Below are 26878 nucleotides of genomic sequence, written 5' to 3' on the forward strand. Positions count from 1 at the left end.
AGGTTACATACGTAACCAAGACGTTAAAATAGTAAATACTGTATGATGACCTTTGACACCGGACTTCATTCACATCCACTTAAAGAAAAAGAACAAGTTTGTGTGCCTAGTTTAGGAAAGTGAAAAGAAAAGTGACATAAGTTCTAAGAGGTGTGGTTTATTTTCACTATTCAATAACTGCAAACCTCATAAATGCAAATAAAAAAAATATTTTCGTTTCAAATTTGGGGGAAATGTTGTCACTAGTTAACAGAATGAAAAAATTACTACTCCTCTCTTTTACCACAGTTTTCATGTCTTTTCATGCGTCTGTTTTACACATTGCTGTTGCATGACTTTATGTCAATGAAATTCAACAGACTGGACTGGAATGGTCATTGCATCTAGAAATGCGGACCAAATGAAAATTTGAAATGCTCTAAAATTTTATCATAGATATTTCATACATATTGGAATGCATCAAAGACAATGTGAAAAAAAATATATACACAATGCTTTGTAAAATCTTAGCAACAGGTTAAATCTTTTCAGCATTGTCTAGCCATAATCCAAGGTCAGTTTACACCTACTCATGGCCACCAAAAAAAATAAAATCTGATGATGCAGACATTTTCACTATGTCTATGGAATGTGCAAATCTGAAACATAGATACTCTGTCTGTTTATATGTTTGTTTGTCTCAGTCGGTGTGCTCACTATTTCATGGCCATTAAGAGGTTGTACGGCTCTTGCAGCAGAAGGCGTGTCTGAGGGAGAAGGTGAATTTGCCTTGGGGTGCTCATAAACAGCAGCATTTCTCATAGGTGAGTGTACCATGTGACTGCTAAGCAAAGTGCTTTAAAGAGCGGCTCGACCTGTTGAGAGGCATCACAGGTAATCACAGGTCGTCAGACGAGTGTGAGAAAGTGCCGTTCAGATTCACAAAGCTGCTCTGGGACGCGGGGTGCGGGATACCTATGACACGTGAAACGATCTGCAGCTTTTCCAATGGCGAGCAGAGGCAGCTTCAGCAGTTCGGAGTTCTCAGAGGAGGAACTGGAGGTGAGTCTTCAAGAACCAGAGGAGCTGGACAGCAGCCCCAGCTGTAGTTACCCCAGCAGCAACCAAAGCGAGCCAGAGGAGCGCCCGTCCAAGAAGCGCAACAGGCCGGTGCGCTCAAAAGCCCGCAGGGTGGCGGCCAACGTGAGAGAGAGGAAACGCATCTTGGATTATAACCAGGCCTTCAACGCGCTCCGGTTGGCGTTACAACACGACCTCAGCGGAAAACGGCTGTCCAAGATCGCCACGCTCCAGAGAGCCATCAATCGAATCTCCGCTTTATCCATCTACCTCACCAACAACCCACCAGTTGATGTGATGAAACCCTGCGACCCCCTCGAGTGTCAGCCCAGCGGCCTGTGGTCGGGGACGGAACCTTCTCCCCCTTTCCGACTGGAAACCCAGAACTTCCTCTCCTGGCACCAGCCACTCGCCCATCATATCCAAACCCCCCTGCACAGGCTGTCTTCAGAACAACATGTTTTCATGGACACTCAAAGACATACCGGCCCTGCTTGTCCTCCGTCCCCTCACTACCCCTGTTTCTCTCCTGATGGCCAGCTGTACCCGAACGGACACTGCCGGACCCCTCCTAGCGATACGGTAAGCCCGCCCAGGTATGGGAGACTGAGTGACGCTGGGGGTTATCAGGCGGGAATTTGGGGCTCTTGTGGCCCCAGTTATGTGGACAGTTTTGGGGAACCACTTCAGACGCTCCCAGTGCCCTGGCAGATGAGTTACCTGCAGGACGCCGGGCCTCAGAACTGTCAGAACACACTCTGATGGACGCACACATACAGTAAACGAGATCCCCAGGAAATGACTCAAACCCATCACAGACTGAAGCACTTGGACATCACTGCAAACATTCTGCAAAACTCTCTGCTAGGAGATGGAAAAACACTGTATTTGTAGATATTGTGAATGTAATTTGTAATAAATAAAGAGGACCAAATATATTAGAATGAACATGAATTCTATGATTTTAGAGTATTATTAACAGTTATGCATGGATAAACTGAAAGATGATTCAAAATTGTCTCTTTAGATTGTTTGTCATGATCATTGGTGATTTTATAGGACTTTAAATAAATCTTTAAAATAGCATCAAACTAAACTGGTTGTCTTTCTTACTAAATGTAGGCATTTAAAGAACGTATGTTTATGTGTGTGTATACATTATGCGTTCTAAATGGTCCTTATTTCATGTAAAAAGGTTAGAAAATTGACTTATCTTCAAAGTTCATATATTGATATTGGTAATTAGCCCAAATTTAGATAATGGGAGATGCTGACTTATTAGATTCCTCCTATCATAAATGTCATTTACTCTTTTAGCTGAAACAGTGGAGGAACTGAAGAGTTAATTTGCAAAATCAGATTCAGAATTTATGTTTTTTTTGTGTGTGTGTGTGTGTGTGTGTGTGTGTGTGTGTAATCCAACTGCAGTTGGGTTGTTTTGATTAAGTAATGTTAACCCAAAAAATATAATAAAAAACATGAAAAAAACAAGTTATCTGTTTTTCCAAATAAACTCTTCAAATGTATAGTAAGAGAATAACTGGAAATCATCTCACCTCCAAGTCTACAAAGCAATAAAATAACTTATTCACTGTAAACACAATAATCTCAGGCATCAACTTTAAGGAGTGCAAATTTAAACATCTATATTTTCAATTGGCACAATTTGCGAATTATGGCTTGTGGCAACAGACTGTTCCTTTAATTTTCGAAAACTGAGAGTGAGCCACTTAAAAAGGGAAATCGCCAAATACTTTTTTTTAACAAATCTGTACCCTGAAAATTTGTTCTTCAATGTGTGGAAAACACCAAAGACCTTTTTTTACAATGCTGTACCCCTGTGTCCGGATCTGTTCACTCTCTCTTATTGCACACCAGTTGCAAATTAGAGTGACCTTGTCTGCTTTCTTCCTTATGTTTTGTAGTTTTGTTAAAGGAATAAAAGGGGGAGATTTTTAATCTCATGCACACATGCTTTGCCTTTATGATATTTTAAATAAAGCTATAAAAACAAAAATGTTTCTTTCAGGGCAAGTCTCCACAAAGCTATCAACAGCTTGTGTGCGTGCAAATTTAAAGAAACAGTTCACCCCAAAATGCAAATTCTGTCATATATTCTCCCACATGCAATTTCGAGTGTGTGCGTCGCAGGTAATTCTCTTACATGACGGTGAATGTATGTAGACAAAGTGTCTACTAATTTCTGGTGGAATGGAGCTTTGATCTTTTAAAAAATGCTAATTTCATAACTATATCTAACATTCGTATGGCAACCAGCAGCGTGTGTGTATGCATTACCATAAGCAATTTCATATGCTCATGCAAATATTCTCTACACATCTACATTTCTTCTCTTTAGGTCACAGCAGGAGATGTTTACTGCACACATTACTGTACTTCCCATCTCGAAAGGCGTTCCTTGTTTTTGGAAAATGAGCTGCGGGGGAGCCTCAGGTAGGGTCCTTCCTAAAAACAGATGAACCTAAACACTCTTAATATTAGACCATTAGCATTTGCTGTGGGGACAGATTTATGACCTCACAGGAAGGAAGTGTGAGCTCTGCCCATGAAGAAAATCCCCACGGCCTCACGGGGAGCCCCATGGCTAGTGATCCATTCATGCACAGAGACTTTCAAAGGCCTGCAGGTGTGGTCGATCCACAGTACAACAACAGGGTTGAAGGTGAGAAAGAAAAGGGGAGGGATTAATTCTCTTCCTCTCATTTCATTCACAGACATGAATCACAGCAAATTCTGACTCACACGGAACGTGCTGAGTGACATTTACGCAAAATGCGTTGAGTGATGTTGACGGCACGTCTGTCGTTTTGCCTGCTGCAGGCCTGTCAGGTCGTATTTGAACACATCAGCAGGTTTATGTGTTTGTTTTCTGCAATGAGCAAATCTTTCCCGTCAATGCAGACATTGCTCATCGGATTTATTTCCCAAACTGTTTGACATTTCTGTCAGGTGAGAAACACACCAAATAAACAGCAATGCATGGGGAGTTTTTACCACTAGAGGTCAGCACATTATTAAGATAGACTTGAACTACCCGTATAGAATGTACTAAGGTGTAACAAACATCCAGGGGTTTAAAGCATTTTTATAGGAGATAGGAGAAACTCCTAGCAAGATTTGAACCAGCAAAGCTTCCAGTTACCAGCAATAAAGGCAACATGAATCAAAATGGACCCTGCTTTTTAATGCATGTTCCTGGTCTTAATGTATGTGATTCATTGGTACATGTTTTCCTAAGGAAACGTCACAGTACAATCAATTTCAGATTGGAAAAATATTTTTGACCCACATTTATTTCTCTTGTATGTCAAAAAATGATTTGTATCGATTAGCTTATGTTTCCCATCTTCAAGGGGTCTTTGACAAAAATTGGTCAGATTTATGAATACAGTATATTTAAGGGAGATTACACAGTTCATATGGCGAGTCATCTCTGACACCATAACGCCTCTCACTTGTAAACTTCAGTCCCACAATGCACCGCCCGCATGAAGTCTGTCAACAAGAGAATGTGCACAGAAGAGCACATGCCAATTCTCTGGGAGTATGGAAAAAGAGAGAGAGAGAGAGAGAGAGTGAGAGTGAGAGAGAGAGAGAGAGAGAGAGAGAGAGAGTGAGTGAGAAATGACTGAACTCTGGCTGAATGACAGAACACATGCAGAGACACAAAAGCAAACACATTCATTCAGACACACAAATTCATTAAAGAATCACAGATGAGGTTGAGCTTCAGCATCAGTTTTAATGAAAGGGTTCTGGCATTCACTCTTGGACTACAGTAAACCATGTAATGCTGTGGGACAGTGTTCACGAATTGCCAGCGTTGGCACGTAACATGCAGCACAAAATATGGATATATACCTCATTAACACACACCAGGTGGTAACACAACCAAAACTGCCTTACTTATGTAAACAACAGTGTCACAGCGAATTTATATGCTGTTAGAAGCTCATGTGTTACGCTATTGGATAATTTGCAACCTGCCGGTTATTATCACAAAATAAAAAACCCAAGAGTGATAAAGGGCACTTGTATTATCTATTTGTACTAATGGATAATATATCACGACAATGAAGTATTGATTGTACAATATCCTGCTTATTATACTGTACAAACTTACAAACGAGGAAATGGACATGAAAAATGTATTTGAAAGTGTGGAGAGAACATAACTTGTTCAATGCAGAAAATGTTCTCTTGGGATGCATGGGAAAATTTTGGAAAAACACAAGGTCATTGAATAAAAATATGAAATAATGAGGAAATCATTTTCATTTTGGACAAACTCTCCCTTGAAGCTGGTGGGTCAGCATTATCTTTCTATGAAAGTGAAGTCTGCTACCAGAGGTGTGGAATTGTTTACTTAACCAATCCAAATCACACACAGAATATTTTAAAGGTCCAGTGTATGACATTTAGCGGCATCTTTTGGTGAGATTGCGAATTGCAAGCAACGTCTCACTCCCCCTTCTTTTCAAAGAACTTACTTTGATGTCGTCATGTTGTCACTTCTTTGCCGCAGGAGATAAAGTATTTAGGAAACGCGCTCTGTTGCACAGTTTGTCCGTTTAGGACCACTGTAGAAACAACATGGTGAATTCCATTATTATGTAAGGTTCATTCTCCGAGGACATAGTTATGTATATTATATTGCATTTCTGTCAATAGATCCTCCATAAAATTACACATAACTTTTAAGGATAAACATAAACATGTGACAGCTTCCCATCACAGAGACTAATGATTCCTTTCCCGGCTCAAATTAAGACACTCCACACATGAGGGGACTGATAGCTTCAATAATACATTGATCATTGAAATAACCCAAAAAACAGTCATCACAAAAACATGCAGATTCCCAGCGCAGTTTTCTCCCATCTCACTCTGCTGAATGACAAAATGCACAGATGAAGAAAGATTCTTATAAGCGTTAACATCAATGTGATGTTAACATGCAAATCTCTATCATCTGAGGCGAGTTTTCTCAGTCCCTGCACGGGTTGAGTATCTCATCACTATTCATGAAATGATCACAGTATGTGCGTTTAATATAAATATGAAAATCCATATTTTCTAGGAGCATAATCATAACCACTTCCTGTGTTCTGGCCAGTTTTCATCTTCATCAGTTCAATCACTTGAATGAGATTCCCTACATGACAGCTGATTACAGATTCATGAATAAAAACAAACAGTTCTTAATACAATGCTCTGGGAAGGTTATGAATCATAGTGTCTCATGTGTCTTCAGTATTCATTTCTCACAAACAGATATTTGTTCATAACGGTGCATCTAATGAAATCTCATTATTCTCTGTTATCATTTATTAGAGTATTGCAGTTTAAACTTAGTTATAAAATAAATGGCATAACCAATATGACCTTCTTTTCCATAAGATAAATAAATATATTCTTGATATTTTTTATGTTCATTGAGGTGAAACGTGAACCACGTTTTGACATGTTGTGGTTTTGTTTAACTCATTTGAATATCTGTCACAAAATCTTTACTTCACGCTTATAGACCAAACTGCTGATTTTAAAGAGGAAACATCTAACAACACACACACTTGAAACATGCGTTTTTCCTCTTTTTACTTCTTCTTATATTTAAAGGTACAATGTTTCCTTTTTGGAGGATCTATTGAGAGAAATGCAATATAATATACATAACGGTGCCTTCAAAGCTTACATAATAAAGCATTATATTTCTATCTACATACACTAAGGGTCCATTTACATGGAATTCGTCATGTTGTTTCTACAGTAGCCCTAAATGGACAAACTGCTCTACAGAGCACGTTTCGTTAATACATTATGTCCTTCGGCGAAGAAGCGAAAATGTGACAACATCTTAGCTTCTGTGTCCGCCACCGTAATGCTTCGAAAGGGAGGGGTGGAATGAGCCATTGGTTGCGATTCGCAACCTCACCACTAGATGCGGCATAAACTGAACCTTCAAAATGGCACAAACAAAACATCATTGCTACATTATTTCTGCATTATTTCTGCATGATTTTCTGTGGCTGGGCATTGATACGGATGCCAAACCGCACATCCAAACTTTAATTAAACGAGTTTGTGGAAGATGCCAGACTCTGCTGGTCTAGCTAGCACATGGCACATCAGACATGTAGAGTCTAATACCAGCCGAGACACATTCATTTACAGCTCATATCTGAAGCTAAATGGGTTTGAATTTTACTTTTTGGCTCTTGCTGTCCATCCCAGGAGACCAGACATGTCAGTGCTGCACACACATTTGGTGCTATCTAAACAAAAGCACCTCTGGAGAATGTGTATTATTTGCATATTTAATTATTAATTATTTAATTGATCATTTCATTTGAAAATATATTCAGGCCGAACCAATTCACTGTTTCCTCTCTCAAGTGGGTCAGGACTGGTAACATGGCAACAGGACTTAAGGGATTGTGGCTTGTCTGGTGCCCGCTGTAGGTTAATCGAATTCACCAAACACAATCAAGACATTTATGAGTCGGTAAAAGCGCAAGTCAAAAAGCAAATGAAATTGCAGGGAAAATGGGCCGATAAGATTACGGCTAAACCGAGTCAGTGTCAGAGAAGACGGATCACCTCGGCCCCCTTCACAGATGAAAAATAACATTAATACTCCGTCCTGAAAAGTTTGAGAAACTTTCTTCCAGGGTATTTTATCCAGAGATGGATTCGTGCTTCGATTAGGGACTCAGAAACATCATTTACTCAGATGTCGCCTTTGTAATACAATATTTGGTACAGGATGCTCAGCCAACCTCAGTGTTGTTGATCTGAATAAATTAAAAAGTCTGCAAGCGGTAAGAGGATAATTAAATGTTAGAGGCTAAATGGAAATTAGCATCCCTTCGGATCAGATGGACGTGTCTGCTTAGAACTTACAATATCTATCATTTTTATCGTCATTTAAGGCACTAAGCACAACATTTTAGTTACGCTTCTCTGTCTTTCAAATATATAACAAAAACCCAATAAAACTATAAATGTTATGCAATACTGATCTTCCTGAATGACAAGAGCAGCAAATAAACAAATAACTGAGATGTGTAATTTCTCACTCGATGTTTATTACGTGCTGTTCAAAACACACAAGGACAGACTACAAAGCTTTCCACAATGTCATCTGTTTATAAAGAAAGGTGTGTCTAACATCTGGAGGTTGCTGAAGACGCGCAACCAAGACCTTAATTTTCCTCCTACAGCTTTCTGTTGATAAACCATGAGTGACATATCCGTTATCTCATTTCTGGTATACACGGCTAATGACGCAGACGCTATGGCCTTTTAATTAAAGCCGGAGAGAAACAGTTGTATCATTAAGACAAGTTTGCCACCTTGAGGTACGATTAGCATTTCCATACCATTAACTCCTCAGATTGGGCTGCTTATAAGCAAAACGTCTGCACTTAAACTTACTAAGTCTCTTATTAAAGCTAATGCTGATTTCAGCCACTAGATCATGTTGAAGAAGATGTTTTGGTTTGGTGGAGATGACATGGATAAAAGGAAGGTGAGTGAATGGTCACAAACATCGCGTGTACACCGGACGTGACCGGCACTTATTGGGCTTATTGCTTTAGGAACGCACTATAACCCATTATAAATTAAACTTTTGTCCACACTGGATGCGGTGTGACAAGAATTGTCTTTTGTCGTATCGCTCCATTCCTGTGTAAACACGGTGTGAGCTGAAAGTTTATAGTCACATTTTTTTTATGGTTCAATGCATGCTGCATTATCAATAATACATTTGCAGTAAACACAACAGAACGTCTAATTCATGAATAAAAATACCTTTAAAATAAAGCAATACGTTCTAAACAATAATTATTCATAATTTCAGTATTTGCTTATATTTTTATTATCCAAAGTTTAAATGAGTTATATCACAATGAACAAAAATAAACTGGTATTATTGGCATTGACTTACATAATAACTTCTGAAATACTAATCCAACACTGACCACAAGTACTGTAATATAGTAAATAAACATATACAATAATCTTGTTTCATGTCTCACATTTCACATCTTTATTTTACCCTGTGTTTGTTATTAATCCTGGATAGTCAGGTTTTGAGACTTTACACTAACCATAGGTGAACATTCTAATTTGCATACTTCCAAGATTAATAACACTGAATGGACAAAAAATAGGAACGTGATTTAATAACTTCTGGTCCATCCATGTATTAACTGCTGTGTTGCTGCGAAAATTGTTGACATAATAATTCAAACTCTTCATCATTCCAGCTGACACATTAGCACTTTCCTTCACAAGGAGCAATTTAAGTCGAACGAAAGCTTCTATTTTACAAAGTACGCTTGGTTTGATTGCTTGCCTGTTGCTTAACATCTCACTATGTGATTCTGAAATTGATAAGAGTTGTTAACGCTTTTCTGCAGCAGGCTTTCATAACCCAGAGTTGAAATTGAAATTGATGCATACATTGCAAGCAAATATATCTAGATTGCTCAACAAAGCTGTCGACTGCAAAGAAGACTTGATATAATAAGAGTTATTTCAGCAAATTATTAGTCTCCGCTATTTGTCAGGCATCCGGATGAATATGATGCTTTAGGAAAGAAGACGTCAGGACAGCTAATTACATCCGATCTCATTAGAATTATTTCAGGTCTATTTTAATGGGTAATCTCAGGTTCAGATTGTAGAAAACTAAAGCACACCACAAACACAACGCTTAATTGATGCTGTCATAACAGTGCAAGATGAGTCATTAGCCTGTGACTTCCTTCTTTACAGTTTTAAGTGTTGCTGTATATTAAGCAGGACTGGCCTTGGGCAGTTTAGCCTTTATGTCTTTTCATTTTTGTGTAACATTACACACCGTTTATGGATGTACAAATTTGTGTTTGTGCTTGGGTTTGCTTCCCAAGGAAAGCATGTAGTCTTTTTATAGCTTAAAATGCCCTGCAATCTTATATAAATGTAGTCAAAATGGTGTAAGATTACCAATACACAGCTGAAAAATTCAACAAACATCCATTCCATTAAATGAGCATTTGGTAGATTTGTGCATTCTAGGTCATAAAGTATAGCTTTCATAATTCATGTACCTTGGGAATCAAACTCCTGACCTTGGTGTTGCTCTACCAGTACAGGAAGTCGTTTTTTTATTATATAACTGTTATTGTGTGAAAAAGCAACCTTATTCCAACAGCAGACTATGAATTAAAAAGTATGCCAAAAAACTGTGTATGAGAAGAAAGAATAATAGCACCTGTCACAATCATGGGACTTGCTGTACAGTTCTTACAGAGGAAATACAGAGAGTTTAATAAACTCTCCCTTCAGCCATCACATTTCCTTTAATAAAGGGCAACTGGGACGGAAAATATTTATAGCTTGTGCCACGGTAGCTTAATATGAAAATTGTGTTTGCATGCAAAGAGATAGCACAGAGGCGCTGCTGGTACGACAGATGCAGTGCTGTGGAATTATGGGATATTGGACCTGTTAAAAGGCTATTAATTAATGTGTGCACACTAAGTTTAGGGTCTAATAAGTCATGTATATACTTTTTGGAGATGTTTTGTGATTTGAGATTATAGCCTTTTCAATATATCCTTCCCTTTCAAACACCAAAAATATTATTAGTGTTGTTGTTAGTGTAATAATTATAACAATTAATCAGTATTTTTGTCTTATTTACTATACTAAAGTTTTTCTTTTTTCAGGCATTAATTTATTTTAATTTATTAAAAGAGGTTCATCTTTAAAATCTTTCATTTTCTCAATGGGGAAAGATGGATAGTTCATAATAAAAAATATATATATTTTCTTTGAAAACTAATTTTATTTTACATAGGTTTTCTCCCCTGGTCCAAAGACATGCATGGTAGGTTGATTGGCATCTCTGGAAAAATTGTCCGTAGGGTGTGAGTGCGTGAGTGAATGAGTGGGTGTGTGTGCCCTGCGATGGGTTGGCACTCCATCCAGGGTGTATCCTGCCTTGATGCCCGATGACTCCTGAGATAGGCACAGGCTCCCCGTGACCCGAGGTAGTTCGGATAAGCGGTAGAAAATGGATGGATAGGTTTTCTCCATTTAAATAGATGTTTATTAATAAAGAAAAATATTTCTGTTTATCCTTAAAACAATAAAAACTGGATTCAACAAAAGTTAAATCTGACTGAATAAGAATCTAAATTTGCGATACCCAACACTTATATTAACAGCAATGTTATCAGGATGTAGTGTAAGATTCGGTCACAGAAAATGTTTTTTACACAATCTGTTATTTCAATGGCAACCACTGTGTAAAATATGTTTATATAAGAAAAGTAAAAAAAATACAAAAAAGTACCAAAACAGAGAAGAAAATTACAAGAAATAAAAAATTATTTCATAAAATATCCATAGAATGTCATATATATTTACTGAAACATAACCTAATAGACCCAAACAAATCACATATGAGTGATGTAAATGCCCAGAAGCCTGAGGACATGAAGACCAACTCAGCTTCTCTTCCCCTCTTCCTCAGAGGTCAAGGTTTAATGGATGACTGTGTTCTTAACATTCATCTTAACACTTTATATTGTCAGTAACCATTGTTCCAGGGTGGGTTGTGTCCAGTTTTAGGAGATAACAGAAACTATACATTTCCCCGGGTGGCTTATGCACAAATCACACTGGTGAGTTATCTGCTCCTGGTGTAATAACACTGGATTTATGAACCATAATCAATCAGTAACAGCTATCTGATGACTCTGGTTCCTCTTCTCTCGTGACTTAAATGGATCATGTGATCGATAGCCTCACTAACAGAAGAAACTAACAGCAGTATTGGTGATACCACATATTTTCTCCAGGGGTCTCGGAAAGCCACAAGTCTTGCCGGACAGGCATGAGCATGCAGTATAAATGATTCACTATATGAGCTTGGTATAAGACTAACAAGACTATATGTGTTTCTCATACTTATCTGACTAAGCCTTCAACTTTAAAGACTTAAAGTCACCATGAAATCAAAGAGGAAAATTCCATGTGTATTACACATTGTTGCAGTGATTATTATAAATGATTTATCCGTGCACACCATTTTTTATTCATTTGAACGCGAAATCTTTAATAAAAAACATTAAGCTCCCTTTCCCCCACTCAACAACAACTCTTCACTACATGAAGTCAGCAACATCAAAAGGGTAAGACTACCGACTGTCCAACGCCCAGGTATTTAGCACCCCTCCAGGCCCAACTATCAAAAAAACAATCAAAAAGGGAAGGGCGAAATAAATCCCTGCCCTACATTTTTCTAATTTCAGAAGCCGTTTCACTCGGATATACGTCACGATACAGAAACAAAGTCGATTGCAACTTCTGTTAAATATTAAAATTCAGCGTGCAATGTGTCCTGAACAGTTTGTGCGACAGGCATGAATGATACCTTAAATAAAGAAAGTTGTTGGGATCTGAGCCATATCTGGCAACCAGAATATCATTGAGATTGAAGAATAGGTTTCTGGATGAATGAAAATTCAAACAGTTCAAAAAGCACACTGTAAAAGAAATACTGTAATATATCTGCACATGGGGCGCCAGAAAAAGAAACATAAAATAACCTTTTTGTATGCTTTTTATGTTATTTTGAACCTGCAATGCAAATTTGCCGTTTATTCCTGTAATTTCACTGCATTTTAATTAAAAGTAAAATGTACATATAATATCATATTTTTTATACAGTATACCTTGATATTCATACAGAGATCATTAACAGTGAAAGACTGCTTAGCATCCGCAAAAAAAACAGAAAAACATTTTTCTAATTGTCGTCAGAACAGGAACAATATTAGGATGTTTAGGTAAGTTTTGCCTTTATTACCGAAACCTGTCCTCCATTTCTGAATTTATTTAGAAATCTCATCTCTTAATTGAGGTCCAAGTCAAAGAATCAGTATCAATACTTCAATACAGCTGAATTGTGTGATGTTGTAGGCATGACAGTGTGTTCTTGTGTGCTCATCTTTGAAATGGCCCTCAATACACTGCCATTAATCAGAGAGAACAGACCTGTCTCTTGTGGGTCATGTCTGTGTCATTTAATCATCACCCTTATGGTAAAAGAAACCCAGTAAAAACAAGTGCAGAATTGAAACAGATGAAACATGTTGGATGTCTGATTCTCACTCACTCGTTCAGCACTTCATTTTCTAAAGTGCTTTCACCATTCATGCTAAACATCAACACATTTGCAGTTTTTCATGTTCATAACTTTGAGACGGAAAATCATGCACATAACTGAGCAGTTCCTCAATTTACTATAGAGATGACATCCGCTGCGATCCCTGTCAATCATTCTTTCAATAAAATCAGACATACGGTAATAATTCTGCATGCCTCAACGTCTCAAGCTGTCAAACAAACATCTCAATCACAGAAATGACTCTGAGCACGGATTCACTTGCTGTGCTGTTCTAATGCCACATAATTATTGAACTAAGCCAATTAAACCCACTGAAGTGACAGGCAGAAACGATTAGAATTCAACCAGCATAATACAATATGTTCTTCTTATTAAGAATCAGTGAAGAGAGTCTCACTCTCAGCTTCCAGAACCACCATGTGTTACTTCCAACGAATCTTGCAAATATACTCTCAAAAATGTTCGAACCCAACCGTTGGGAGGTAAATTAACATGGGTTCATTTTATCCACTGGATTAGTTTTTTGGGTTGGAAAAAATCCAATTGTAGGTGCTTTATTCAAATTGCATCTGAAGGTTAGCATTTGTCTCAACAGACATAAAACATGAAGGAAAGGAAGACGAATGATTATAAAATTAAATGGTTTTACATTGGGGGTCTTGGAGAGAATCATTTAAGGGAACATTGAGCTGTTATCTCTCCAGCCACCTGCGGAAATCAAAGAGTTTGCCCTCAGCATGATAGAAACAGTAAGTGTTGTGTTGCTCATCTCAAATGAGGGCTTGAGGTTTTTTTCACAAACATCAAGTGTTACACACATTGAAACCGATAAGAATCATATTAAGTATTTAAATCTCTTGAAAATAAAGGAGCCTTCAGATATTAGAAATCACCTTGCCTCCACATGTTTTGTTTACTTGTTTGACTTTATATCACATATTTTGTTTGTATGCGGGTATTTCCCACGAGTCCCCATAAAATGTCAGGTTTGATTTTTCAAAATGCTGCAGAGATAAAGAACTACTCGTATTGGATTCATGCAGAAACGGCCAAAGACCTCGGCTTGGTCTATTATTCATCCATTTAAATTCAAGGCCACAATTTTCCTGGAGCCTCAGTGTGTGTGTGTGTGTGTGTGTGTGTGTGCGTGTGTGTGTAGAAGGACCTGAAGGTTCTCCCCCAGGACTGGTGAATCAAAACACAGTGTAAGCATGACTGCCATCCAGATGAGAGAGTCACGCAGCAGGATCCCTTAAAACAAAAAAGACAGAGACAGACAGAGAGAGAGACTTTTCTCATGCATAATATGGCAGTTGCTCTGAAGAGAAAATATTCAAGACTGATGAGCTTTGCAAACTTCATACAATGATGCAAAAAACGGTTCAAGGTCAGCGTTCTCAGTCACTTCTTAACATGAGAGACATAAGACTGGGAATCATATCTTAATAATGTTCTGGTCTCTACATATTTTTCACGTGTAATTATGAGCGATCACAATAAAAATGCTAATATCTGAACCCCAAGGGTCAGGGCAGGACATGCATTAGTCACAGATCTTCATGCAGACATTACATTTAAAGTCTTTCCTTGATTTTGATTTGCTCAGAATTGGTGCCTTATTTTGCTGAGTGATATTAATGATGTTTTCATTTTCCTAAAAACCCTTGATGATGCATTCCAGGTAAATGTTTTTGCTGTGCTTATCTGCGTGATGTCAGTCCACCCAAAATATTTTCTTAAATATAGATGATAAACAAACAGTATACATTCCTAATTCCCGTTCTTCTCATTACTGTGGTATGCCAAAAGTCATTCATTCTGACTTCTTTACAATGTTAAACGTGCAGTCTTCTCATGCTTAGCATGGGCAACTTGTCAAAAACCGAGTTGGGTGTATTACGTAGTATATTACGTAGTACAGGTTTCAGAAAGTTTTTTTCGAACATATAAAACTGTTTCGCAATAACTTTTCTTAGTCCCTAACGAAGCACGTGGCATGGCCACAGGAGAGCAGGAGGAGGAGCATGAGCAGACGTCACTTTTACTTGTAAGCAGGAGAGCGAGAGCATACGTTCCCGAAGTTCAGGTGTTTGTTTGTTCACTGCATTTAGGCAATGAATGTTATATAAACGGTGGATTAAACTCTAGATTTGGAGATCGTTTGAAACTTATATATGGAGCCCGTCCCAGTGCTAAAAGATGCCGGACATGAACCACATGCGCTGAGTGAAACTGATGTCTGTGTTTTGTTGACACAACTGTTAAGCTGTATCCATCTTTTATAAATGTGATCAAACCAAATACTCTTCGAAGATACGAAGTATGCAATACTACTTTATAGGTACTCAAGATTAATATGAGATTGACAGAAACCCGTGTGTTACGCCTGCTTTAAAAGAGAGAGAAAGATTCCTTCACAACATCTATTCCAATAAGAAACTTTGTGTAAAATCTGCTTTACATTATAATCCTAAGGAGTAAACCGTGTTTTCGAAGTCATGAGCGCTTTTCAAATGCCACCACCAGCATCTTTTTCGGCAGCTCAGAGCGTCTTTTCACATTGAAAAAAAGTCACACTTTTCTGAGAAAAAAATGCCCTACGTAGAACGCCACTTTGACAGCTGACAGTGACAAGCGAGTAGCGAAATCTGACGTTTCCATAACAACAAGAACAACATGCGAGGACTAGTTTTTTCTGGTAAAAAAGGACGCCAAGTGTGAACACACCCTTAGATTGCAATTTAGTTAATCTATTAAGTGCAGCATATGCAATAATAGTTATGCAAGCAATATTATGTATAGATGCTATTTAAAAAGAAATGTTCTGACCAATCAGAATCCAGTATCGGATCTCTCCATTTATAATTTTGTGTCAGTCAAAATACCATTGCATAAGGTTTCTCTGTCCTATTAACTATAAATTCAATCTCAACAATAACTTTTTTGCATATAAATAATTTCTTTCCAATGTTTGAAACGGTATTCATTTCACACTGCTCATAAAACATGCACAGAAAATGACATGCAAGAGAAACTAAATCCGTTGACGGATTGCGAAACTCAAAACAGCTGCTGTTTTAAATAAATCAAAAGCGAGGGAGAATGTGACAGACAGAGCGATAGAGAGAATGAAGATGGCTCTCATCAGAGAGAGATGCTCCAGGCAACGGACTGAATCTGTGGATGCGCCTGAAGCCCTGAAGTGTGTGGCCATCAAGAGACTGGAAAAGATTTAAATCTGCCTTTCTACACCAAGACCAAACGAAATCGATTCGTCGATTGGTCCCTGACCTTGAACATCAGTGCTGTATAATTACTTGAAAACAGGGCCGACTGTTCTGCAGTCAGTGTTCCTGAGGGACAAACCTCAAAAACAGATTAAGATGAAGAGTGTGAGGAATACAAGCCCTGCTTGTTGGACACATAGAGCATGGCTCACTCATGCAGATGACTTTCGTGTAGTTGTGAGCTGAACACAACTATTGCTTCACAATATTACACAAAACGTATTTATAATAAAATGATACAAAATATTAAATAAATGTACAGTAATATTTTAGAGCAGCTATTCAAGTAATAAATGTCATTTAATGATGGACATTCAGATGCTCTGGGGACTTATGGGTCTATTCTCTTCTATGGGATGTTTAAGAAAATCATCTCAGCTCTGTGTTTGTAAATGTTTCTTGGACTCATTTCCAGCTGGTTTCCTCTGTGTGTTTGTCTGTCCGTGTTTGCCTTTGCCAGATGAATGTATTCGTCGTCTGTCAGTACTAGAACAAAGGCTCGGTTCTGCTCGCCGCAGATAGGGAAAGATCTCTCGAGCCAAAGGGAACTCTAGATCTCAGAAGCACAACAACACTGAGCCATCATCTCTCTCTCTCTCTGATGGGTTTAACAATCTGAAAAGCTGATAGTTTTACTAACTGACACCCATATAAAAGCTTGTGTATTTCTCTGTCGTCTCTTTTAAGCCTGAAAACAGAATCCATGTGCTTTTATAACAGCAGCATGAAAACCTTAAACTTAAATTACGAAAGCCATCCAGGGATGAATCAATGCACGTTTATCAAACAGACAAACACAAAATAATATAAGTGAGGTTTATTCACTGGGACTGCAGACACGTTTACTCTAAAAGTGGATAGAAAGAATCATAGATGTAGACCGTCTATACATCCTAAAAAAAAAATTACAGCATCCCCATTTATAGTATGTTGACATTTTGAAATCCATTACATTATGCATGAGTACACTGAAAAAATGATGGTTTATTTTCAACCAAGCCTTGTGAAAAAGGGACAAACCCAGTCATTGGATTGAATTAAAAATGTTTACATTGACCCAAAGGGTTAAAACAACCTGCATTTTAGGTTGAAGCAACCCATAGGTTAAAAAAACGTATTGACACAAGACTGTGATGAAAACAACTCTGCATTTTTGCAAGTGTAACAAAACAGTATATACTTGTACTTGGCAAACATTATTTGATAATACAATTTTGCATTAAAACAAAAAAAAGGTGTGACAACATGCTCCAATTTAACATTAAAAGAGAACCTGAGAACAAAGTTTCAATTTTAAAATCTACATTATAAGAGACAGTGCTCTTGTATCTAACAGGAACAACGCCTGTGATGAACTCTAATGGCATCACGAGTACAGTCCGTGTTTTACACGTTGCCTGGGAACAACGCAGCTCCCGTTTGATTCACCACGACTCGCTCGTTTCATCACAGCGAGTTTAACGGGAACGACAGATACCGAAAGTCACACAACATGGAGGAAGAGTGCACAACTTTACCAGTTTAAACAACATCTCTGATAATCGACAAGTGACATCCAACAGCGGGAAGCGAGTATTTCACGTGAGGAATCATTGGACTCGAGCGCGGAGCTTTTAAGCTGGAAACATCCGTGAACATCTGATCTGAGACACAACATCAAATAACACTGAGGTAAACAAGTCTGATCTCAGAATATATATGTACAATTAATCCGAAAATGTATATCGCTTCTGCTAATATCCTACTTAAAGGAAGTGTTATCCCGGTCGTCTTTAAAAGCACCCCAGATTTTACGTTTGATTTCATTTTGCCTTGGCTATACGTATTTCAGTGTCTTAAGATTGTCTTTATAGGGTTTCATCAGTATATCGTCATATGATCCATAAATGATGAGCAAATGATCAGAATGTAGATCAGAGTCTATAAAGATGAATTGGGAGCTGTCCGCGGTCCTGAAAGCGCTATGAAGACAAAGTACTTGCGTACATAAATGTTCAAACAAACTTCATTCTGTCTCGGTCCTTTTGAAATAAAATGACATCAGTTTGGATTTAAAAAGTTTTTAAATTGTCTCAAAAGCGAAAATATTCAAAGAGCGAATGAATGACCTGCTGTTAAGATTTCTGCTTCACACTACTTTGTAGACCGTGCTACTATTTTACCTTTCAAACTAACCAGAGTTTTATTTTTAAACTTAAGATAAGATGCAATATCTAATGAAACATCCCTAGGCTGGGTTTCAAATCTAACAATATCCATACATAAAACTTAGAAAGGACTGTTGTCTCCTACCCTCTTCATTGAGTTCTTGGATGTAGTAACATAGCTTATGTCCATTTGCCTGCTGTGTTCAATCACTATAGAAACAAGAGTGGTTAAGCTTTAAATGTGTCTATAGAGCAGTCTTTCCCAGCATGCTACCCTTCCGTCAGACTAAAATAGTCGAGACGATCATATCGTATGTACAGCAGAATAAATATAGATCATGCTTTGAAAAACAAGCCAACTGCTTTACCAAAAGGGAAGATGAAATATCCTGTCAAAAAATGTATATTGACTTATTAGATAAAGCTTTATTTCAAGCCACCATAGCAAGGTTTGCTATTCATAATGTACTGTACATCATATTTCAGTGCTATTTATCTTTCTGAATTTTACAAGCCATTTTGTCAGAGAATGTAGAAATCATTACTGTCTTGGGTTGAGACGTGACGGATTTTTGACTCAGAATCTGTTTCTATAAAGAAGTAATGATGTACGAATAATTCTCCATTACTAACCAACCTCTGCTTGTTACTCTAGTTGTTATGAAACGGTGAGTCACAGTTCTAATGGATTTAAGGGTCATACGTATCCAACATTTCAATCCATTTCAGCTGACTATTATAATAGCGCTCAGGCAAAAATAACCACTTCCTGCTCTAACAGGAAATAGATTCTATTAAAATTTTGGAAAATTTTCTCTGAGCCGATGGTTTTGAGAGCACGGCTTTTCGCTGCAATGGGCTTTGTGATGTGTGACTTGACATTCAGCCGGATAGACAGCTCTCTCCTCCCGAAGGCAGAAATTTGAATGCATCACTCCAAAAGACAGACAACTCGCATACCATAAACCATCAGACATGAATGACGACCAAGAGAGACAGGAAACCCACTTCTTTCGAATGATGTTGTACAAAATAAGCGTTTCATCTAGCTCGTTCTCTTTCTCTTTTCATTTTTTTAATCGAAACAGAAAAGATTAGACCCTTATCGATTTCACCTCTCTCACGGGAAGAGGTTGTTTTTGTCTGTCTGTTTATTTATCCTGACAGGTCTTTTTATTTATTTTAGGGCTGCTGCTCTCCAGTAAACACTCTGTGATGCTGTAGACACCAAGATCAAAAACACTTCTCTCAAGGATGAAGATCAGAGCCTCCAAAATAAACATTCTTGTGTCTATTTGCTTTGTATACAGAGTCTTGAACAGTCCTGCGGTCTAACCTGGTACAAAAGTAGGATGGCCAAAGCATTCCATAGACTACTGCACTTCTTAAGGCGGGCACAGTTGCTCCTCCTTTTCCTGGGCGTGGCTTACATCATGGCAGGAAGTGTTTTAATGTATCAACGCTTTAGTTTTTCATCCCTTCAGAGAGAAACGGATAGCATTACGATCCCCTCGCTACCCGCACCGCCAGGTGCTCAGGAAGATCCTGCTGTCAGATGGTTTTACAGGAGGAATGGTGCCAGACTTATGCTGGATGAGGAGAACCAACCTGTTGATCTTTCAGGTAGCAGATCAGCCCAGAAACACCTCAGATCTCACAGTTTGGAAAGCAGATATAAGAGACGTCGCTGGTTCCAGGGAAATACAGATGAACAGCAAAGACCTCCTGAACGTAATCTGTTACATAAGAAAAACAGACATAAGGGTAAGCCATTGAGTTTTTTATAAAGATGGGTCTGTAAATACGTATTCATTGATTTTTTTTTATTCTTCTCAACAAGGGACCTACATTGGATGTTTCATAAACAACGAAACGGAACACGCACTTGGAGGCATCGTTCTTTATGACTTCCGTAAAATGACCAGTGCCTTGTGTCAGGACACCTGCTCAGAGAGGTAAAGACGTCAAGCATCTGAAGAGTGGAATGAAAGAAACGCTGTTCTTTAGAACAATGCTTTCAGTGTTTGTGCTGGGAACAGGTGGCAGAATGTGAGCCGCCCGATTTGGCTGACCCGGGGTTCAACAAATCACTTAGTCAGAAACTCAGATGCTGTATGAATGCTACACTGAAAAGTGTAGCACTTTTAATAGCAGTAAAAATGGTCAAAATACACTTTCTAGTGCCACTTTCTATGAATTTGAATAGAAAGTTTTCTTGAATGGAATAGAGATCCCACGTGCTTGTCAATGTAGAGGACTTTTTTTTTCCAGTGGATTCCGGTATGCAGGGCTGGAATATGGAGCGGAGTGTCACTGTGGCAACAGAGTCTGTGCCCGTCGGGCTCGTGGAGAGGAATGTTATCTGGATTGTCGGGGAGAAAAGGGACCCCCCTGTGGAGGGGTGGGACGCATGTCTGTCTACAGAGTTGAGGATCGGCTTCCTGGTCAGAGAAAATGTGAGTCACATTAAGAAAAAAATTAAATAAGTTGTACAAGATGCCCTTATGGCAGAAGTTGATATGTTTAACATCTTTTCAGAGTTAGTGATATGAAGAAATTTAACGAAAACGTATACTTTTGAAGTTGGACACAGGCCTGTATCATGTGCCAAGAATAAATCCAGATTAAAAGTGATGAGCAGCAAAGGGCTTAAACTTCAATTCACTTGAGGCTTCGTGCAGCACAACAGTTTTCTATTCAATGTTTCACAGACAGAACTGTGCACTACCACGGATGTTTCAAGAAGCCAAAGAACTCGACTGACAACGTCCTCGTCAAGACCTCTGGGCTCACACACACCCCTCAAGAGTGCATAGAGATCTGCACTGAACAGGTTGAATTCACAAATACTCATCGTAAAGGCATAAGACACCCCCAAAAAATCTGTTCATTCATTCGATCTTGTTTCTTTTGTGAAACCCAAAAGAAGATATTTTGAGAAATGTCTCAGTGGTTTTGTGTCCATACATTCAATGTTGTTACCAACGTTCTTCAAAATATCTCCTTTTGTGTTGTTCAGAAGAAAGACAGACATGATGTGAGTACATGATGAAAAAATAAATTTGGGGTGAACTAGCCATATGTTTATATAGTCTTTCAAATATACCGAATAATGTTTTGTTATGTACAATTTACATTATATTCTCTAATATGTAAAAAGTTTATTTATTTAAGTTTTACATATAACATACAGATTATGATATAATATGTGATATTATTATATGACAACTGTCTCTAACGCCTGCTTAATTATATCTGGCTTTGTCAGGAGCTGCCATTAGCCTTTTTAAGAGGGCGGGATTGTTTCTGCGACCACGCCCCCTTTGTCTTTACACTGCAGTGGAGTGGACAGGAACACACATGTGGGAGGGGCAACCAAACAAACCGCACCTCCCAACATGACCTCAACTACCTCCAGGTGTACAGTACGCCTGTTTTAGGTATAAAGACAGCATATTAAGCCAACAATGAACACTTTATGGTCTTTAAGAATTTTAATCTTTACCTGAATATCTGATTTTTTAGATGCAAAATGCAAAGAAAGAAACTTTCTGCCCCAGAGGTCCAGCACTCTTGTGGCCCTGTCCAGCTTTCCAGGGGCAGGAAACACCTGGCTGCGACACCTGATCGAGTCGGCCACTGGATTCTACACTGGCAGTTATTACTTTGACGGATCGCTTTATAACAAAGGTGAGATTCAACTAATGCACACAAACCCACATCTTCACTAGCTGTTTCTTTCTATAGCATTTCTACAATGGAATATTAGAATAAACATCTAAAGCCATCTGAGCCTTCTCTAGGCTATAAAAATTGAGAAGGATGGAGTTTTGATGCACAGGTGTACGCGTGTTTTCCACTGCTGCAGGTTTTAAAGGTGAGAAAGATCACTGGCAGAGCGGAAGAGTCCTTTGCGTCAAGACTCACGAGAGCGGCCAGCGGGAGATTGAAATGTTTGACTCTGCCATCCTGCTGATGCGAAACCCCTATCGCTCGCTCATGGCGGAGTTTAACCGCAAGTGTGCCGGACACCTGGGCTACGCTTCAGACGCTCACTGGAGGAGCAAAGGTACGATGAAAATATTTCAGTTAATGAAAGCTTATGGGCCACACACTTAGGTTTCATCTGTGTGCCTTGAAACAGTTTGTTGTCAGTTGAAGCTGTTTGGTACTTAAAGAAATTCAGACTTACTTTAACCATGTAGGAGGTGTTTAGTTTTCACAATGTTGTTGTTTCTGTTTCAGAGTGGTTGGAGTTTGTGGACAGTTATTCCTCCTGGTGGGTGTCTCATGCTGTGGCTTGGTTGAAGTTCGCCCGTCGTCTGCTGGTGGTTCACTTCGAGAATCTTCAGAAAGATCTTGTTCCACAGTTTAAGACCATCACTGCTTTCCTGAACATCAGCATTCCCGAGGAAAGACTTCTCTGCACGGAAAGCAACAGAGATGGACATTTTAAACGCTCTGGATCTCGTATTCTGACCTTTGAACCCTTTACCTCTGAAATGAGAGAACGTATAGATAAATACATCCAAACTGTTGATAAAGCTCTCAGAGACAGAAACCTCAGTGGAATACCAAAGGAGTACATGCACAGATGAGATTACATGAACACAGCTATCGCCCCCTACTGGAGTGGATGAAGCGGAACCACAAAGTGCCTCAAATGACGTCTCTAAAAACTTTAAAAACAAAAAAACTATTTTTTGGTTGGTCTTATACTTTTGTTAAGTTGTCGAATATGAAATTTGACTGAACCACAGGAATTCATGTTTAGTTTGAAAAAATTATAATAAACCAATTCAATAAAAAGTTCTTTAAACATCAGACATTCGTTTTATTTTATTCTTGACCCTCAAGTGTATGCATACCACACATAACACATGACCTTGGCATTTCTAGCATTATTTAAAACCTACTATACTCAGTATAGTATTCCATATAGTATTTTAAACTTAACCCAAATTAAAGCTACAAATGAAAATATAAAGTTACCTGTTTGTATCTGATTTGCTTTTGGAATCACTGGGTCAAAGTCTCTTGCAAGGCGCAGATGGGACCTGGTACATTCACTTAAGACAGAAGCTTCACGGGTACCATTTTTTCACAATAGAGACATCTCGCTCATGCACTTCAAAGCAGCTTGTGTCCTACACATCATCTTATTACATTTTATTGCACTGCCTAATGAATCAAACATCAATCTATAAGAATGCTGAATAATAGGTACAGATCACAGATTAAGTAAAGAATCTCAGCCTTACGAAAAGAATGGACAGACGTTTAGGTTCATTTGTTCACTTCTGTATGATCTGCCTCGGATCTGTAAAGAAACCATGATTTTAAATGTACAGTAGACAGAAACACAGATTTATTTTGTACAGAAACTGTGGTCTTCTTTCAGCATATGCTTGACTGGATATATATCAGGCTCAGCCCGTGTACTAGAGACAGAGGTACACTGGGAACGCAAAGTTCCTTCGCCAGCGTAGTGGCCTTGAGCAGGACACTTAACCTACTTCTGGACAAAAGCCAGGAAAGCTCTGTGGTATTTCTCTTTGAGAGGGATAACAGTAGCATGCTGTGATCTGTATATTAAAGTTTTGTAATGATAAACTGGTACATCTTTAGATGCAAGTGGTTCTAAAACTCAAGTACGGAGAAGGTAAGAACGTAGGGTAAATGCATTTATTTCACATTAAAATGCACAATTATTTTAGCAGTAAAGGTACATAAACATACGGGTCTGGTATTATTAGTTCCTTCAGTTCAGGAACCACTAAATCTCCTCATAAGTCTTGACTGAAAGGAATAATTCACATGAAAATGTAAATTCTTACGTAATTTCCTTGCCCTACTGCCATGCCAGGTGTTGATGAATTCATTTCTTTAGTCTACCACAAACAAAGCCTTTTTAAGGCAGTTATTTATTTGGCTATAGTCTGTTGGAAAAGGAAATATTAGTTTTACATTTCCAGACATTTGCTTTGCCATTATTTGAAGGAAGGAAGCAATATACGTATGGGGTGGCATGAGGAGGACTAAACTATGAGAGAAATTTCATTTTTGACAGTGAATTTTTGATTTTCATTTGAATTGTCCATTTTAACTGTGATAGATTAACTGTGGTCACATTTAACAAACATAACATATTAGCTCCTCCAAATCATTACATTTACATTTAGTCATTTAGAAGACACTTTTATCCAAAGCGATTTACAAGTTGTGTAAACAATGGAAGCAGCTGGGTCGTACATTAGGACAACAAAAAGCATAAGAGCAATAAAAACATGTCTCACAAAGCCTACTACAGTGTACAGAGCCATGTTTAGTTTATCTAAGCTTGCTTAAGAAACAAAAAGACTGAGCTGAAAAGAAAAGATTGAGCTGAATTACTGTTTCTCTGGTTTCCATTGGGTCTCATCTGAGAGAGCATTTGAACAACATCTTGGTCTGATACACAGAAACATTTGTCTTTTCCAAGAATTGGAGGACACTTATCTGAGCCGAGATTTGGAGCTTTAAAGCCAAGATCAGTTACAATACTGTTTCTAGAGAATTTTAGCCTTAAAATGAAATCCCTCGCTTCCCTTTTCCGTTGTTTAAATGTGAGCACATGTCTATGTACAGTATGAATCTGACAAATTGACATAATTAACTGTGGCATATGACTGCTCTGTTTGGTCCCTGCCAAACACATCCAAGACTCACTAACACATCAAGCAGGCTGTCCCATCTGTTAAATATTGTGTGACGGTGCTGGAACAATCTATCACCATGTGACACAATTTAATGATTTCATAATGTTGTGCTGCTATTTCCCTCCTGCAGAGCAACAGCGTGCTCCACAACTACAGAAGCAGATCGGAGATATTAGAGGAAACATCTCATCTTACCTTCAACATACAAGAATAGTGGAAGCCAATCTCACGACAATTCCTAATTATTTTACGTATATATTTGTACGATCACATTTCCACTTTTTAATTTGGTTTCGCTCCACTGAGGAGTGGGGCTACAATGTAAAACAAAATCAGTAAAAAAAAGAATTTTCGATAATCTGGAAAAATAAAAATACACCGTAAAATATTTTTTGTTTAAAATTATAGGATTTAAGGATATATATTAAATTGTTTTCCCCCTTTCTCTTGTAAATTTGTTGTCTTTTTCTGTAATTTTATAGTTTTTAACCGTATATCAGACAATAAACTGTGAAAAAAAAATCTTGTTTTAAAAAACTAACATAACAGGTTTTCCCTGTAAAATTATAAGAAACAGAGATTTTCTCATTTTGAAAATAAAGAACTCGCATTTAGCTAGTCAGTTGTTATATTTTTGATTTTAGTTGTAACATTGTTTTAAATTAGCTTTTATTTTTAGACTTTTAGTATTATGTTAATTTTAGTTTTACCAACTTTGATGTATGCTTTTGTCATTTTATAATTTCTTTGTTGATTTGTTATGTTCACATATAAAATTTATAATCATTTATTTTAGTTTTTGTTTATTATTATAATTGTATTGTGTTCTTTTTTAAGGCAACATTTTAATTTTTAATTTAGTTTAAGTCTTTTCAATAATTTTATGTCAATATTTTATTTGATTTTAATGAACAGAAACGTTTTCAATTTTTTTTATTTGGTAAACTAACATAACCTTGGTCATCAGAACACTAAAGTGATAATGCACGAGTCAAAAGCACCAACAGTCTCTTTCTCATATCCCCCTTCTGTCCTGCTGTGCAATTCCCCATACAGCCTACAGAGACAAACAACCTAACAAACCAATAATCCCTTTTAGTCACATACACCCTTGTCAGACAGAGACAATAAAGAAAACAAATTTCTCCAAACAAGGGCATTGGTCATGAAAATAGCCTGTATCTGGCAGCATTCAGCTGAAACAGACATTAAGTTGCAAAGCATGTCGATGACTGAACATGCATTGCCAAGCATCTGTGCTTAGGGAGGAAGGTGTGCAAGAACAAACGTTAAGAAATTTACATTCATTAACGCTAGACTCCAACCTACTTATACTGTGTGAAGCTCATAAACCTCAAAGGACTGCGGTGTAAGCCTGAGACGAGTCACCTTGTGAAAACACATCCTTTTTTATTCACTACGAACAGCAAAAATAAGCTTTCTAAAAATATATACATTTGTTACATTTCAGTGTCACTC

General features: G+C 38.0%; 2 protein-coding genes across 3 annotated transcripts; both read left to right on the forward strand.

The window, feature by feature from the left end:
• The first annotated feature begins 896 nt into the window (after positions 1 to 896).
• bhlha9 (basic helix-loop-helix family, member a9) lies at positions 897 to 2007 on the forward strand. The gene has a single exon (XM_056737171.1). The coding sequence runs from the start codon at positions 988 to 990 to the stop codon at positions 1819 to 1821; it is 834 nt and encodes a 277-aa protein (XP_056593149.1). The 5' UTR covers positions 897 to 987; the 3' UTR covers positions 1822 to 2007.
• A 15792-nt stretch (positions 2008 to 17799) lies between these two features.
• On the forward strand, positions 17800 to 23422 carry wscd1b (WSC domain containing 1b). 2 transcript variants are annotated; one of them, XM_056736693.1, is made up of 9 exons: positions 17800 to 18225; positions 19888 to 20465; positions 20542 to 20656; positions 20973 to 21157; positions 21413 to 21534; positions 21970 to 22141; positions 22227 to 22391; positions 22570 to 22770; positions 22947 to 23422. In XM_056736693.1, exons 2-9 carry the CDS (start codon positions 20054 to 20056, stop codon positions 23297 to 23299), a joined length of 1725 nt encoding a protein of 574 aa, XP_056592671.1. In that variant the 5' UTR covers positions 17800 to 18225; positions 19888 to 20053; the 3' UTR covers positions 23300 to 23422. The 2 variants fall into 2 exon arrangements, with proteins under 2 accessions (XP_056592671.1, XP_056592672.1); XM_056736694.1 differs by having other exon boundaries at positions 17800 to 20465.
• The last annotated feature ends 3456 nt before the right edge of the window (positions 23423 to 26878 follow it).

Source organism: Triplophysa dalaica, chromosome 22 (genome assembly GCF_015846415.1).
Source record: "Triplophysa dalaica isolate WHDGS20190420 chromosome 22, ASM1584641v1, whole genome shotgun sequence".
NCBI lineage: Eukaryota > Metazoa > Chordata > Actinopteri > Cypriniformes > Nemacheilidae > Triplophysa > Triplophysa dalaica.